The 15745-nt window shown below is 44.9% G+C and overlaps 1 protein-coding gene across 2 annotated transcripts in view; it reads left to right on the top strand.

The window, feature by feature from the left end:
• Nucleotides 1-15245, top strand: part of LOC6726041 (dorsal-ventral patterning protein Sog) — a 28053-nt gene extending 12808 nt beyond the window's left edge. For both annotated transcript variants that reach the window (XM_016172543.3, XM_016172541.3), the window contains exons 3-7: nt 5430-5539; nt 6830-6962; nt 12092-12151; nt 12315-14632; nt 14757-15245. In XM_016172543.3, the coding sequence (XP_016039423.1) occupies nt 5430-5539; nt 6830-6962; nt 12092-12151; nt 12315-14632; nt 14757-14957 (2822 nt within the window). In that variant the 3' untranslated portion in view covers nt 14958-15245. The remainder of the gene's footprint in view (nt 1-5429; nt 5540-6829; nt 6963-12091; nt 12152-12314; nt 14633-14756) is intronic.
• Nucleotides 15246-15745: the final 500 nt, after the last annotated feature.

Here is a 15745-nt window from a genome sequence, read left to right as displayed (position 1 = left end):
GTTCCAAAATAGCAAAAAGTTGAGAAAAGAACAAAAAAAGAAGGCAGAAAAGCAAACAAACTCGCACGCAACAAAAGCGAAAAAATAGGAAGATACAAATGTACATACGTATGTACATAAGCTGCAACACAGATACTATGTATGCATGTATGTCGTACATAAACGATCCATAGATCGTTTCGTATTCACCGACGGCAACCGAGTTGCAGTCATATCCCATAGACTTTAAGATCCAGCGATTTATGGCCCAGTCCGAAATTGAGTTTATCGGGGATTATACCAATTTAATTGCCAAGACAGCTTGGCTCACCCATGCTGTTAACTCTGAATTATTGAATGGCTGCGACTTCTTTCGCTTATCCAACGAAATGCCCTTCCTTTACATAAGCCAAAATGCAGCGTAGGGAAAAATGCTTTCTTTCTTTCGCTTTTTTGTGTTAGCAATTCTTGGCTGCAAACCCAGAAGAAACGCAAGTGAAAAGAAAGGCAAGCAAATGAAAAGAAAAGAAAAGAAAAGAAAAGAAAAGAGAGAGGAGAAACCGCAGCAAGCACAAGAACTGAACGAGCCCCCCTTTTTTTTTGATCTTATGGCTTTTTGGGGCGTTTCGCAGCGGCTTTTTCACTTTTGAACTTTGTTTTTTCTCCTTCCCTTGGAGCAATCGGTGGTGTGGGGGGAGGGGTGTGTGGAGGTGGGTGGTTGTCACACCTGGGTGGTTGGGTGGTAGGGGGGGTGTTGTGTGATGGTCATGTTTGCTCATCGGTTTGGTTTTGTTATTGTTTGCTTTGTTGCCACCGCCATACGATGTTTGTTTGCCCTCTCTCTTTCTCTCTCTCTCGGCGGCTGTCATAAATTATCAGCGACCACAAGCAATGACGCCCCCACCCCCCTGCCCCGCCCACTCGGACTACACTTGGGAAAAATGAGCTGCAGTTTGACATATATGTGTGCCCATTAAAAAATAGCTAAGACTACAAACTTTATTCTAGCTTCCAAATATTAAAGTGTCTATAAACATAAGCAAATCTGATAAGCCCACCCTCGTTTCTCTCAGTGCATCGTCTGCGAGCGACGCACTTAATCAACCATTAGAAATCTTCATTAGAACTGGCGTGTCCCCAAAAAAAAGAAAAAAAAAAATTCAAAAAAAGAGAGTACAGCAAAGGCATTTTGACTCTGTTTGCTTAGCACTTAAATAATTTAATTGCTTATAAAACAAACAAGTCGCGCTGGCGAACCATTTGAACAAATATTTCATTTAGTTTTATCGCCCCGTTTTTGTTGTTCGCCGCCTCTAACTCATTCCAATCATGCCGACCGACCGGCTGATTGATTGATTGATTGACCAATGGACTGATTGACAGTTCAACACTCGTAGCTGTCAAATTTGAAGAGCTCGAAAGAAGCAATCATCAGTTTTCCAAAAACCGCATCCTTTTCCCTGCCAAAAGAAAAAGAGAAAATTATATCAACATTTACTTAATGTGCTGGCCGCTTTTCATTGAATTTTATGATGGCCAGCGTTGAGCTTTAACATTTGCGCTAATTATTTTGCCACAATTAATTAAGGCGCAAAATAAAAATAACATTAAACAAGAGCAGAAAATAGCGCGGGGAGGGGGGGTGTGTAGCAGATAAATAAATAAATATACATATGTGTAGCAACAAACATACATATATGCGTGCTATAGATAAATGAAAACAGATTCGGCCTGGTCTATATATCGCGCCAAAAGCTATATGCACCGATCTGTGCTGATCTTTTAACTCAATTAAAAGCGCGTACGAGCGCCAAAATTTTCAAAGGCACTTCGCTCTGTCCCTGTATATACCCAGCTATATGTACATAAGGCATACATATGTATATATATATATATATATATATAAATATTCAGATGTGTGTGTGTCTACAAAAAATAGCCGACAATTCGACGCCGCTGGTTCTGCGTCATGTGAGTCAGCGGCGTCGACTGCAACGCATTTGGCAACAGGCGAAAATCTTCTGGTCCATTTTCCTTTTGGCCACCAAAAAGGCGACTGCACAGCTGCCCCCTCACAGCCACGCCCCCTTGCATTGTTAGGCCTTTTTCGTTGGTCCTGTTTTCTTTCGACTGTAATTAGCACATTGCAGAACCATTAGTTTGTTGTCTTAATGCCGCAAGATGCAATGGCGCACCACACAAATTGGTCAAAAAAGGAAGCTACAATTATAGTATATATTTAATTAATTAATTAAGATAATTAGGGTTGCAACAGCATATTAGTTAGCAACTGCCATATTTTCCACTCTTCATTTCTTACCAATTTGAATTTTAACAAATTTATTGTCGCCTGGCAACTGCAAGTGCTGCCAGCGAGAATGTCTTTAGTATTTTTAACATTTGTTTGCTAATGACTCGTATGCCACAAATGTTTGCCCAGACACTTTCGAGTTGCGTTGCCTTTTTGCCGTTCGTGCAGCATAATTTGTTGCACATCTCGCTGTGAGTGCATTGCACTGCGAGAAAATGGGCAATAATCGCGTGGACAGACGTGGCGAGGAGCGCGTACAAGTATGAAAATTTATTTCTAGACATTTCGTCTTAAATCAAACTTAAAAATAAAGCTTGTGGAATGCTCGTGCTGCTGTTTGTTGTTTCGCCCACGCTGCAATTTCACAAACATTTTTGCACAGAATATTTACACGGATATATGGTGTATATATGGCACGAAAATTTCGATGTTATTCCCAATCAGCTTGTCAATCAAATGGAAACGATCGGAAATTAATTCGTCCATAGCCGAAAATCGAATTCGTTTGGCTGTTAAGTGCATGGGCAAACAAACAAGTAGCGCAATTTTGCACAAAAACAGAAATTGGGCAATATTTTTATATTTTTTTTTTATATTTTTTTTATATTTTTTTTTAATATTTTTTTCTATATATATTTTTTTTTGTTATTATTTCGCGGTCATACATCAAATGTCTAGACAAATTGTGGCAACACACACACACACACACAATGGCCATATTGGCAAATGGCAAAAACAACAGCTGAGCCGAAAAAAAAACAGGAAGTGGAGTGTCAGTCAGTAGAGCGAGATAGCGCCAAAGATGGGCCCACAAAAAATTGGGCCAACTTTTCCACTTTTTACCAATTACGCTGTTTGATCCGCAAACAGTCGTAATCACAATTTTCTTAGGCCCAATTGTCATTTGGGCCCTATTTGTTTGGCCCTCTTTTTTTGTTAGCAACTTATCATATCGCGGGTAGCTCAAGTTCGAATTTGTTTGCTCACAATTAAATGAAATTTCGATTTAATTAATTTGATTGTTATGCGAGACACTTTCTGTGAAATGTGCGACAGGGCGAGATCAAGACTTGCAGTTCGATTAATGGATTTGCCTCGGGATTATCGCCTTCTATATGCTATACTTAAACCTATACTATAATTATAAATCTATTGCGCTCGTTGCTTATTTTCATTGTTTCGCCGATGCGTTCTTGTTGTATTTAAATTGTTTCGCACGCAAATAAAACTGGCGCCAATGACAAGGGGCAGCAACAACAACAACAAAATTGATAAACGTCGCGCGTCGTTAGCGCCACTTATCACGTATACGCCATGGCGCCCTCGCCAGATTCGGTGGTTTTTCGCCGCTTTTCGGTTTCGCTGCTTCTTCGCTTAGCTACTCTCAGTGGTTCAGGTGTTTCAGGTGGCTCAGGTGGTTCTACTGGTGCAGCAAAAACAAAATTTAAAGATACCCCAGCTATCACGTGTATTTGGCTAATTAGTTTATTGTCGCTCCCCCATTTTTTTCGCTGTCTATTTAGTTTTTACTACTCTTTTGGCGAGCAAATGCGAAAAAGCCAAAGGAGCTGGCCGATTATCGGGGCAGCAGCATATGGCAGAGATATGGAATCGTGTGTGAATGATGTGTGCGATAACCGCGGGGGAGCCGCAGGTGTCAAGCGGCGGTGAATGAATACACACAGAGAAATAAGCAACTTAAATTTATAATTTATATAGATATACTTAAAAAATATTCCATTTCGTATGCTACGCACTTGCACAACCTAAAAAAAAACTATTAACTTGCAAAGTTCGTAAAAATACATTTTAATATGCTAGCGTTTTCGGCGCGTTTTCAGCGCGACTTTGGCGCGTTTCTGTCGCGACCTTTTGTTTTAATTTAATTAATTTTCCACACACACCAAAAACTCATTGCCATGCGACTACGAAAGTTACCGATTTTGGTTCGTTTGTGGCGTTTTTTATTTTTTATCGGCGGCTTTTTCCTTTTGTTTCGTTTACATTTTTTATGAGTGGCGCCAAAAGTTTTAGCATAATTTTGCCGCGACACCGGCGAAGGTACATATATTAATAATATAACGCGTCGCGTTTTCGATTTGCATACGATTTGTGGCATTTTGTGCAAAGTTTTGCCGCTCGCACGCAGCCAATTAACAAAAAGAAAAAAAACAAAAAAAATAAAAATAAAAAACGTAATCCCAAAAATGTTTGCTAATGAAATTGAGACTATCAAAGTGGATGGATGCTGATGAAGCTCCTCGTGGTCGTATTTTTCACTATTTTTTCGATCTAATCCCACAATTTGACACTTGTTGGCGCCCCAGAGAGAGAGACGCCGCTTCTTCTTAATCCACTTAGCTACACTGCAATTAATTCGATGTTAGTTTTATAATTAAACTGGCTAAAATGATATTTTACCTAAAGAAAGCATAGTTTATAAAACTAGTTATCTCTTAGTACTTTTGCTCTCCTAAACCGCTTTTTTCCCATAGTAAACAGCCTGAAATATTTCTCAGTGTATTGGCTTGCATTTGTAATTGAAAACGCTGCCGGAAGCGACTCAACGCCTCTCAGCGAATGTGGCGCCAGTTTTTTTTTTTCATTTACTTATTTTTTTTTTCAATTCGCCGCTTTTCGCTGAAAACGTTCTGCAATTCTGATTGCATCGGTCTGCCCACCCGAATTGGATCTTTGTATCTTTGTATCTTAGTATCTGAGTATCTGGGTAACGCAAGGAAGCGGCATGGAAAACCTGAACCTGAACCGAAAACCAAATGTGTACGAGGATGGGCTTCCAGCTGCGAGGAGCTCGATTGAAGTTAATTAGTTGCTGATCGATTGGCAATCCCCCCATTGGAATTCATCCTCTTTGTGGGCGTCTGTCATTAGAATTTTATAATTATTAGAACCGCTTTGCATCATCGCCGGCTGATGATAAATAGGCATCGGCTGTTCATATATGTAGACTCGCTTACAAATCTATATAGAGTCAATTGCAATTGCAATTGCAATTGCACTGGCGCCAGCAACCTGAAAAAATAGTAAACATATAGATACGTACAATCCCATAGATCTTAAATGGCAATTGAGGAAACCGAACGGAATGAGATATTTATTTTTTGCTTATTTTTTTCAGTCACCGAATGCCAGTTTGGCAAAGTTTTGCGCGAATTGGGATCCACCTGGTATGCGGATTTGGGTCCACCCTTCGGAGTTATGTACTGCATCAAGTGTGAATGTGTGGCGGTAAGTGAAGACTTCATTAAATATTAGCATATATTCTTAATATTAAGTAGTGCTTAAAAACAGTTTGGAAAATGAAAATTAAAATGCCGTGTGATCTCGCTGAGAAAATTGACTAATGATCGTCGACATTCGCTACAAGCTGCGGAAAATCGCTGGGAAAAGTGGCACTAAAAATGCGAAATGAAAATGATTGTGTTGCTCGCCTAATTTATGGCATTTCCACGCATGATTAATATCGATTTTAGAGCTCTTTACGCGATCTGTTACGAATCGCAGGCAAATATTCAACGGATTCGACGGACCTTTGCCAAATTGAAAAACAAATTCAGCATTTTCGTGGATGTTCGATTGAATTACGCAAAAATGCCGAACAAAATGTTGCACTACCAAGAAAAAAAAGGGGGAACGAGGGCAATACTGGGCAATTTTCCCAAGCGACACATAAAAATGTCACACTCGTGTCCTCGCCGAGTAAAAAACATGAGGTCCCATATAGATATAAATATATAGATACAGATACATTTACAGATACAGATACAAATACAGATACAGATGCGTATTCGTGGTCGGGAGACGAAAATTAATTGACGCCACCGGGCGGGCGTGACTTGTTGTTGCTAGTCTGCGATGGACCAGACGGGCCAGATATATATATATACTACTATATATATATATATTATATATGCAGATATGTACTATATGGATAAATGGTCTGCTCGCAAGCTGCGATTTCTCCAGTGCGCATATACTGGCAAATCGAAATGTGTTTCGTCTTTGGTTAACTTTTTAATGTGCATTGCATAAAAGTCAGCTTTGAAATTAATTAATTATAATTTATGTTGGCTGCAAGCGTCGCAAATGAGCACATCATAAAATTATTTAAAACATGTTGCTGCTGTTGAACTTTAAGCACGGCGGCTACATCATCATCATCAGCAGAAGCAGCAGCAGCAGCACTGGCGACTAATAAAAATTAATAATAAAAACAAAACACAAAAAACACTGAAAACTGAAAAGCGATGGGGGAACATCAAAAAGACAAACAGCAGCAGCCAGCAAAGAGCGCTGGCGAATTCATAAAAATATAATTATAAAAAAGGCTATATCTACAATATTTTCGATTTTGGTCGAGATCTTAGCTTGATTCGGCTGCGATTTAGACCAGATTCGCATAAATCAGTGTGGCAGCTGACAGGCCTGGGAATCTGCACCACTAATGCCAATTAGTTGTTATATTTTTTTATTATCGCTCCCATCTCATTATGTTTTTTATTTATTTTTTAATTTCAGATACCCAAGAAGCGGCGCATCGTTGCACGCGTCCAGTGTCGCAATATCAAAAACGAGTGTCCGCCGGCCAAATGCGATGATCCCATCTCGCTGCCCGGAAAATGCTGCAAGACCTGTCCCGGCGATCGGAACGGTAAGTCTATAACATATCCATTCCATATCGATACCAACAAATGCAACCAACAATACAGTACATATATATCCCTACAAGATCTGATAGATATATAGCCATTTCGCAGCTAATGTTTCAATATTTTGACAGCGACAACGAACGTTCTGTTTGATAACATAAATCGGGATTAGCTCACATCTGAGCAGATAGATCGGCCATATAGATCGCCGCTATATCTGTTTGCCCCATGAATAATTATGCGTAGCGTCCACGGCAGCTGCCACACCAAACAAGATGTTGTGATGCCCCCAAACACCTCGCTATATAGCCGCCATATATACTCGCATATATTCTCATATATATATATATAGATATATAGACTGAAACGCGTAAATTGTTTATGAAAAATTACTTGGCCCGAAATGAAGGTCAGCGCTACGCAATTTATATTTCGTTTTTATGTCTGTCGCCGCCGATGATTCCCATTGCTATTCCTATTCCGAATCCAAATCGGATTCCTATTCCTTGGTCCACTACTTCGGATAATGGCCGCATTCTTGTCCTTTTTATTTATTTAATTTTTTTTTATTTCGTTGACTTTTGCATTTATTTATTTGCGTGCCATGCTTTTTTCGTGTAGTTCGCTCGCTTTGTTTTTTTTTTTTAATTTTATTTTCAATCTATTTTATATCGCCCGAACGGCGCCTGAAGTTGTTGCTATTGCCGTTCTTGTTTCTGGGTTTATAATATTATCGTGGCGGATCCGCCGGGCGGTACAATGTATTTCAAGTATTTATTCGAGCACTTTGAAGGGGTCCCATTGGGGGCGCACGTGCCGCATTCGCAACGCCTTAATAGACCAATTACCGGGATAAGTTATAAAGTCGAAAACTTAAAGAACCGAAAGACTCACAACCTGAACAACAATCGCTTTCTTTCGCCATTTTCTTCGGCACGATTGTTAGCCGTGTGCTCTGCATAATTTATGTTCGCAGTGATTTGGCCAATTTAACGCCTGAATTGAAAATCAAAATGGTTTAGTTTTTTTTTTTTGTTATTATTTCGAGGCAATGTGACGAACTCTGTGGCTATTTTCTCGGTGACATTTTTCACATAATCAGGCGAGTGCTGTCTGAATTCCAGTTGCTGCTGCTGCTGCATGCTGCATGCTGCATGTTGCATGTTGCTGCTGCCTTGTTGCCAGTTGCTAGTTGCCGGCTGCCAGTTGCTGGTTGCCAGTTGCTGGTTTACTGGAAGTTGCTGTGTGGCATGGGGCAAACTGGTTGCCACCGAACGGGAATGGGGTTAAGAGACGGGGCCGGGGCGGTGGGCGGGCGGAATGCGGCACGGCGGTGCGGTTGTGGGGTTAAGGCGGTCGCTGCATCACATCATTAGTTTCCGTTTTGCGGCAATTTTTCATTTGGCTTATGCAAAGAGCCGTTGACCCGCGGACCTTCCAACCCGAAAACAATTTCACTTTTCCAACGCTGCTCATGGCTTTTCTTTTCTCGTTTTTCCTTTACTTTACTTGGCAATTTGTTGGTTATTTTTTGCTTTATTTTTTTTTTTTGCTTTGCACCGCTTCCAAAAAGAAAACTCCCAACGCAACTCGTTTGCCATAAATAGTTAGAAGGCACGGGCGCGGCTTTTCCAGCGAGACTCTTTGGCTCTCACGCAGTCACCGGCTGACTAGTCAGCCATCTAGCCAGCCATCTATCCAGCAGCATCTAGCATCTAGCCACTAGCTAGCCAGCTAGCCATCTAGCCATCTAGTATGGCCTGGGCTATTGTACAAATATTTTGCGGCAACAACAGCAGCAACAATGCGAGTACAGCAGCCTGGCTCGCAACGATCGCTTCCAAAGTTATTTTTTGCCTAACTTGGTTTTTTGCCCCATACTCCGCATATTATAGATGCACTCAAAAAAAAAAATTGGTCATAGAAATTTTGAGTAAGTCCAAGCAACTATTTTGGCCACTTAAAAATCACGCTCAGTCTGCAAACCGAGCTGATTTGCGTTTAGAAAACATTAGAAATCCCTTTTTGGTTTCATGAAACAGAAATTGAAAACTAAAACCTTACATTCAAATGAGCGTTTGTGAGCGCGAAGCTTCACTGTAGCTGCTGCTCGTCCTGGGCAAGTTGTCAGGCCCGAAGAGCCGATGCCTGGAGCTTGAAGCTCATGACATGGCCATATAATCAACATCAACAATTGCCTACCTTCGTTAAATGTCCATTTTTGGGCTCGAATCTTTTGGCTCTACTCCTTGCGCCCCGCCAACTCCGCCAGCTCCCCCGGCTCCTCCATCTCCTCCTGCTCCTCGGAATCCCCCAAGATGCCGCGATCTGACCGCGAAGAGCAAGCGGCATTAATTTATGCCTGGCATTTTTTGTTCGTTCATTTTTATAATGACATAACTCGGGCATTTTAACGCTTATTAAATTATCTCATTTGCCGCCACAAACGGCGGGCGGTCCCCGATTGAGAGAAATGTGGAAAGAGATGGCCGATCGGGGCCATATCCCCAGGTAGACAATAAAAGTTAATGCTTTTCGATTCCATCGACTCGCATCGAATCGAATCGATCCCATTAGGCGGAGTCGCCAGAGTTGACAATTCAACTTGATGACATCTTTTGTGGTCGTGGTCGGTCCATCCCTTTTCCCTCGCCCATGTCCACACAGATGGCAAGATTCAAAGATCCGAAGATCGGAATCCAGATCGAAGATCGGCGATCGGCGATCCCAACTCCCAGCCCAGCAACAGCAGCAACTTTGTTGTGCCACAAAAGGATCGGCGGGCCAAATTCATTTTTATGGCCGGGCGTGAGGTGCGCCATCGAAACAATAAAATCCTCAACTTTATCTTTATCTGTATCTGTACCGTATCTGTATCTGTATCTTTATCGGCTCTGCATCGGCAGCGGCGAACGGAACTGTCTATTATATTCCCACTCTCCGGCCTTTGAATTTTCGTTGCCCGAGCGAAGATTGTGGATCGCGATAAGGCCGAGAAATAGAGCTAACAAGGCGTCGTCGGTTTGGGTTCCGAAAACCTATCTGAATCGAATGATCTAAACCGGAGATTATAATGGGATTTTATACTTCTCGAGCGGCGGACGAGGGGCGAAAGAGTTGGGTATCGTTTATAATGAACTTGATGATTTCCTAATGGTTTCGCCCCACAAAACTGACCAGAACCTGTGGTCTTCGTTGCCCATCTCTTACCATTTTTACTATTTAATTCGTGCAATAACTGTTTAGCATAATTCCTGGCACATCCACACCCACTCCACTGGTCCATTTTATGAGTGCTCATGGTGTTGATCCCGCACCTGGTAATATGACATGAAATCCGAGACTGATTTATCAAATCATTCTCACGTGCTCGGGATTTCCGTGGAAACCGTATATCTCCAAATGCCGCACATTTGGGAAACACTTTCAAACGATTCTATTTTCTGTTTCTGTTATATATTTTTTGGTTTTTTTTCTCGGTTTTTGGTTTTTTGTTTACCCCATTCCAATTCTTCAGTTTTGTTAATGAGCTGCCGCCGAGATTCTTTTGGGGCCGGCCCCACATACCAAAGCGTTGAGTCAATGCCGAGGTGTCGTTTGTCTTTCGGTCGCGGCTTTGTCGGCTCATGCCCCCCTTCATCTGTCCCGCTGTCCGTTTGTCCGCCAGTTCGTTTGTCCGCTCAAGGGGTAACCCCATCCATTGCGCACTGCTCGACGTGTCGTCGTCTTTGTGCGCACCAAAACTCATTTATCTTGGCTTACAGCAAAGACCTACGAAATGGAAAAAAAGAACGAAAATTTCATTCATCTGCAAGCGCGATTCAAGGGCAGAGATGCCTGCGACGCCGTGGAGAAGACACCACCAATAAGCCCCAAGAATGTAGAGCCACAAATTGAAAAGCAAAGGCGAGAAGTTGGGGGCAGGGAAAAAAGCCCAGTCTAAAGCCAAAACTGGCTGGCTGGCTGGCTGGATGGCTAGCTGGCTGGCGAAGTGGCTCGTATTAAGATCAGGCGATAAGATCGGACGGCAGAAGCCGCCGAGGAGGAGAAGCAGCAGCAGCAGCAGACGACAAGGGGCAAGACTAAGAGGATGTGGAAGAGGAAGAGGAGGAAGAGACCCTGGTGCGGCGGGGCTCTCAATAAAATGCTATACAAGGTGTCAGATTTGTCGCCCTTCATTATGCGATGCCGGGCCGAAGTTCTCTTTCAGTTCATTCCCTTTTTCCTTGATTTTTTTTTCGTATATATCTTTTTCTTTATTTCTCCTTATTTTTTATTTTATTTTTTTTTTTTGCGGCTTAAAGGCCGGGGATTTGAGTTGAAGAAGAAGGAGCAGCATAAAATAATCGAAATGCCAATGCGGCATCATCGACAGCGCGAAGAATCAGAGGTCCAGTCTTCAGCTTCGGAGCCGCAGTCTGCCTCCCCAGCTTCTCCATCTTTAATCAGCTTTTGTCGCTGAACTGCCACTTCTAACGAACTGACTGAGATTCTTCGATTCGGATTCGGATTCGGATTTCGATTCCGATTCCAAATCCGATGCTGATTTTGATTCGATGATGGTGATTTATGCGCAGACTCTGCCGGCGGTGTCAATCAGCGGGACAGCGGAAATGTGTCCACCCACTTTCACGCCAAATGAGCGTGTCATGTGGATTCCGGGAATCCAGATACCCAGAGTCGCACATCCTCAAATACAAAGCACTTCCCTAGTTAGATGTAGGTTAGACTTCCCGTTCGAGAAACTCTACCTTCTACCTGCCCTCAATTTATGCACGATTAATGAATGCCACCTGGGTGGAAGCGAGAGGTGGAAATGGAAGGTCTTAGTTCGGAGGTGGGATCTCTACCTGGTTGCATTGCCATTCATGATGATCCCCTGGCATTCGTCCATCCGTCCATTCAGCCATTCACCATTCACCCATTCAACTGGAATTTTGGTTGAATGCCGGAATTGTGTCCACAAATTGTGGATGGATGGATGGTTGGCTGGCTGGCTGGAAGGATGGATGGTGAATGGCTGGCGGTTCGGTTGCTTTGAAGCATTTGTTGCTATCTAAATTCCATTTAAGGTCGTACCTTATCGCCCAGCATCATCTCATTCTCTATTTGTATTCCCTCCATCTTTCAGATACGGATGTAGCCTTGGATGTGCCCGTGCCCAATGAAGAGGAAGAGCGCAACATGAAACGTAAGTACAAAAGTCCCGGACACCCACCCAGATCCCAATAGAATCCGCCAAATCCTGCGGCAAATTGTAATCCCATTCTCCATACTCCCACATTTAATAAGCAGGAAAACCATTTATCTAACACCTGGATTATCTCCACTTTCCATTCGATCCCTATTTGTAGATTACGCTGCGTTGCTAACGGGCCGCACCTCCTATTTCCTCAAGGGTGAGGAAATGAAGTCCATGTACACCACCTACAATCCGCAGAATGTGGTGGCCACCGCCCGTTTCCTGTTCCACAAGAAGAACCTCTACTACTCCTTCTACACCTCATCGCGAATCGGTCGTCCGCGTGCAATTCAATTCGTTGATGATGCGGGTGTAATCCTGGAGGAGCATCAACTGGAGACCACCTTGGCGGGCACTCTCAGTGTCTATCAGAATGCCACGGGCAAGATCTGCGGTGTCTGGCGACGAGTTCCACGTGATTACAAGCGCATCCTGCGCGACGATCGTCTCCATGTGGTCCTCCTCTGGGGCAACAAACAGCAGGCCGAGTTGGCTCTGGCCGGAAAGGTGGCCAAATACACGGCCCTGCAGACGGAGTTGTTCAGTTCGCTGCTGGAGGCACCACTTCCCGATGGCAAAACAGATCCCCAGCTGGCCGGAGCCGGTGGCACAGCGATCGTGTCCACCAGCAGCGGTGCCGCCTCATCGATGCATCTCACCCTGGTCTTCAATGGCGTCTTTGGTGCCGAGGAGTACGCCGATGCCGCGCTGAGTGTGAAAATTGAGCTGGCGGAACGGAAGGAGGTGATCTTCGATGAGATTCCACGTGTGCGCAAGCCATCTGCTGAGATCAATGTCCTGGAGCTGTCGTCGCCCATTTCCATACAGAATCTTCGACTGATGTCGCGTGGCAAACTCCTGCTGACCGTGGAGTCCAAGAAGTACCCACATCTGCGCATCCAGGGACACATCGTGACCCGAGCCAGCTGCGAGATCTTCCAGACCCTGCTGGCGCCGCACAGTGCCGAATCCTCGACCAAGAGCAGCGGTTTGGCGTGGGTCTACTTGAACACCGATGGATCCCTGGCCTACAACATCGAAACGGAGCACGTGAACACCCGGGACAGGCCGAACATCAGTCTGATTGAGGAGCAGGGCAAGCGCAAGGCCAAGCTGGAGGATCTGACGCCGAGCTTCAACTTCAACCAGGCCATCGGTAGTGTGGAGAAGTTGGGTCCCAAGGTCCTCGAGTCGCTGTATGCCGGCGAACTGGGCGTGAATGTGGCCACCGAGCATGAGACGAGCCTGATCCGTGGCCGCCTGGTTCCACGACCAGTGGCCGATGCTCGGGACTCGGCGGAGCCCATTCTGCTGAAGCGACAGGAGCACTCGGATGCACAGAATCCACATGCCGTCGGCATGGCCTGGATGTCCATTGACAACGAGTGCAATCTGCACTACGAGGTGACGCTCAACGGTGTGCCCGCCCAGGATCTGCAGCTGTATCTGGAGGAGAAGCCCATCGAGGCGATTGGAGCGCCGGTGACGAGGAAACTGCTCGAGGAATTCAACGGCTCCTATCTGGAAGGCTTCTTCCTCAGCATGCCATCCGCCGAACTGATCAAGCTGGAGATGAGCGTCTGCTATCTGGAGGTCCACTCCAAGCACTCCAAACAGCTCCTGCTGCGCGGCAAACTGAAGAGCACCAAGGTGCCGGGTCACTGCTTCCCCGTCTACACGGACAACAATGTTCCCGTGCCTGGTGACCACAACGATAACCATTTGGTGAACGGAGAGACCAAGTGCTTCCACTCCGGACGCTTCTACAATGAATCGGAGCAGTGGCGCAGCGCCCAGGATTCCTGTCAGATGTGCGCCTGTTTGCGTGGCCAATCCAGTTGCGAGGTGATCAAGTGTCCGGCTCTCAAGTGCAAGTCCACGGAGCAGCTGCTCCAGCGTGAGGGTGAATGCTGTCCCAGCTGTGTGCCCAAGAAGGAGGCTGCCGACTATTCAGCGCAATCCTCGCCAGCCACCAACGCCACCGATTTGCTGCAACAGCGACGCGGCTGCCGCCTGGGCGAGCAGTTCCATCCCGCCGGTGCCAGTTGGCATCCATTCCTGCCGCCCAACGGCTTCGATACCTGCACCACCTGCAGCTGCGATCCCCTGACCCTCGAGATCCGCTGTCCCCGGCTCGTCTGCCCGCCGTTGCAGTGCAGCGAGAAGTTGGCCTATCGCCCAGACAAGAAGGCATGCTGCAAGATCTGTCCGGAGGGCAAGCAGAGCAGTTCCAATGGACACAAGACGGCGCCGAACAACCCCAATGTGCTGCAGGATCAGGCCATGCAGCGATCGCCGAGCCACAGTGCCGAGGAGGTCCTGGCCAACGGCGGCTGCAAGGTGGTCAACAAGGTGTACGAGAACGGCCAGGAGTGGCATCCCATCCTCATGTCCCACGGCGAGCAGAAGTGCATCAAGTGCCGCTGCAAGGTGAGTTTCAACAATCTTAATTACCTTCTAATTCATTGATTTGGCTCAAGTGCAATGCACTAGCATCATCCTCTTTTTTTAAATTTGTTAACTAATTGATTTACTCCTTTCGTTTTAATTGCAGGACTCCAAGGTGAACTGCGATCGCAAGCGCTGCTCCCGCTCCACGTGCCAGCAGCAGACCCGCGTGACCAGCAAGCGGCGTCTGTTCGAGAAACCGGACGCAGCTGCTCCGGCCATCGACGAGTGCTGCTCCACCCAGTGCCGGAGATCGAGGCGCCACCACAAGAGGCAGCCGCACCACCAGCAGCGATCCTCCAGCTGAGCGGCTCCACGTGGCGGATGGGATCCCAATCCAGTATCAGATCCTTGGTGGCAGGGGAGCGAACCAACCACTCACTCACTCACCACCACTCAGTGCACTCGGTGTGCACCACCCAACCACACACAACACTCACACCCACATCTACACACACACACAACACTCACACCCACATCTACACACACACACACACACACAGCCACAAAAGCGAGCACATACACAGAATTGTGCAAGGAGTTGCATAGATCGTTGTTGCCATCATGTGGCTGCAATGAGAACTTGTATTATATATATGAAAACGGAGGAGAAAACGCAGGAGAGAAATCTCACAAAAAATATATATCTTATGGAGGAAAACGGAGTAATAGAGAGAGGAAGGGAGAGAGCTAATGATATCCTTGGAAAAGGACATTAAAACCAGTGCAGTTTGCTTTAAATTCTCCAGCGCAGAATTTTCTATTGAAAGCATTTTCTGAATTTCTTTTCGCAACCCGCCACCCATGTAACCCAATCCCCTCCCCTCCCCATCCCACAAACACCCAAAAAAACAAAAAAAAACATTAAAATACAATTTTAATTTATTACAAAACATAAAACAAAAAAATACCATGAGAAACCACAACCAAAAACAAAAAGAATTCGAAATTGAAACTGTACTGAGTTTTGAAAACACACACACACACACATATTTGACTTATTGAAATACTTAAACCTTTTCAATTCATTTAAATTGAATTTTAAATTGAAATTGAAAGCGAATCGATGGCGCAGCAGTTGTCGTGGGAATATTA

The sequence above is a fragment of the Drosophila simulans genome, chromosome X, assembly GCF_016746395.2.
Source record: "Drosophila simulans strain w501 chromosome X, Prin_Dsim_3.1, whole genome shotgun sequence".
In the NCBI taxonomy this organism is placed as follows: domain Eukaryota; kingdom Metazoa; phylum Arthropoda; class Insecta; order Diptera; family Drosophilidae; genus Drosophila; species Drosophila simulans.
The sequence above is the reverse complement of the archived record's forward strand: the minus strand, read 5'-3'. Positions and strand labels throughout refer to the sequence as shown.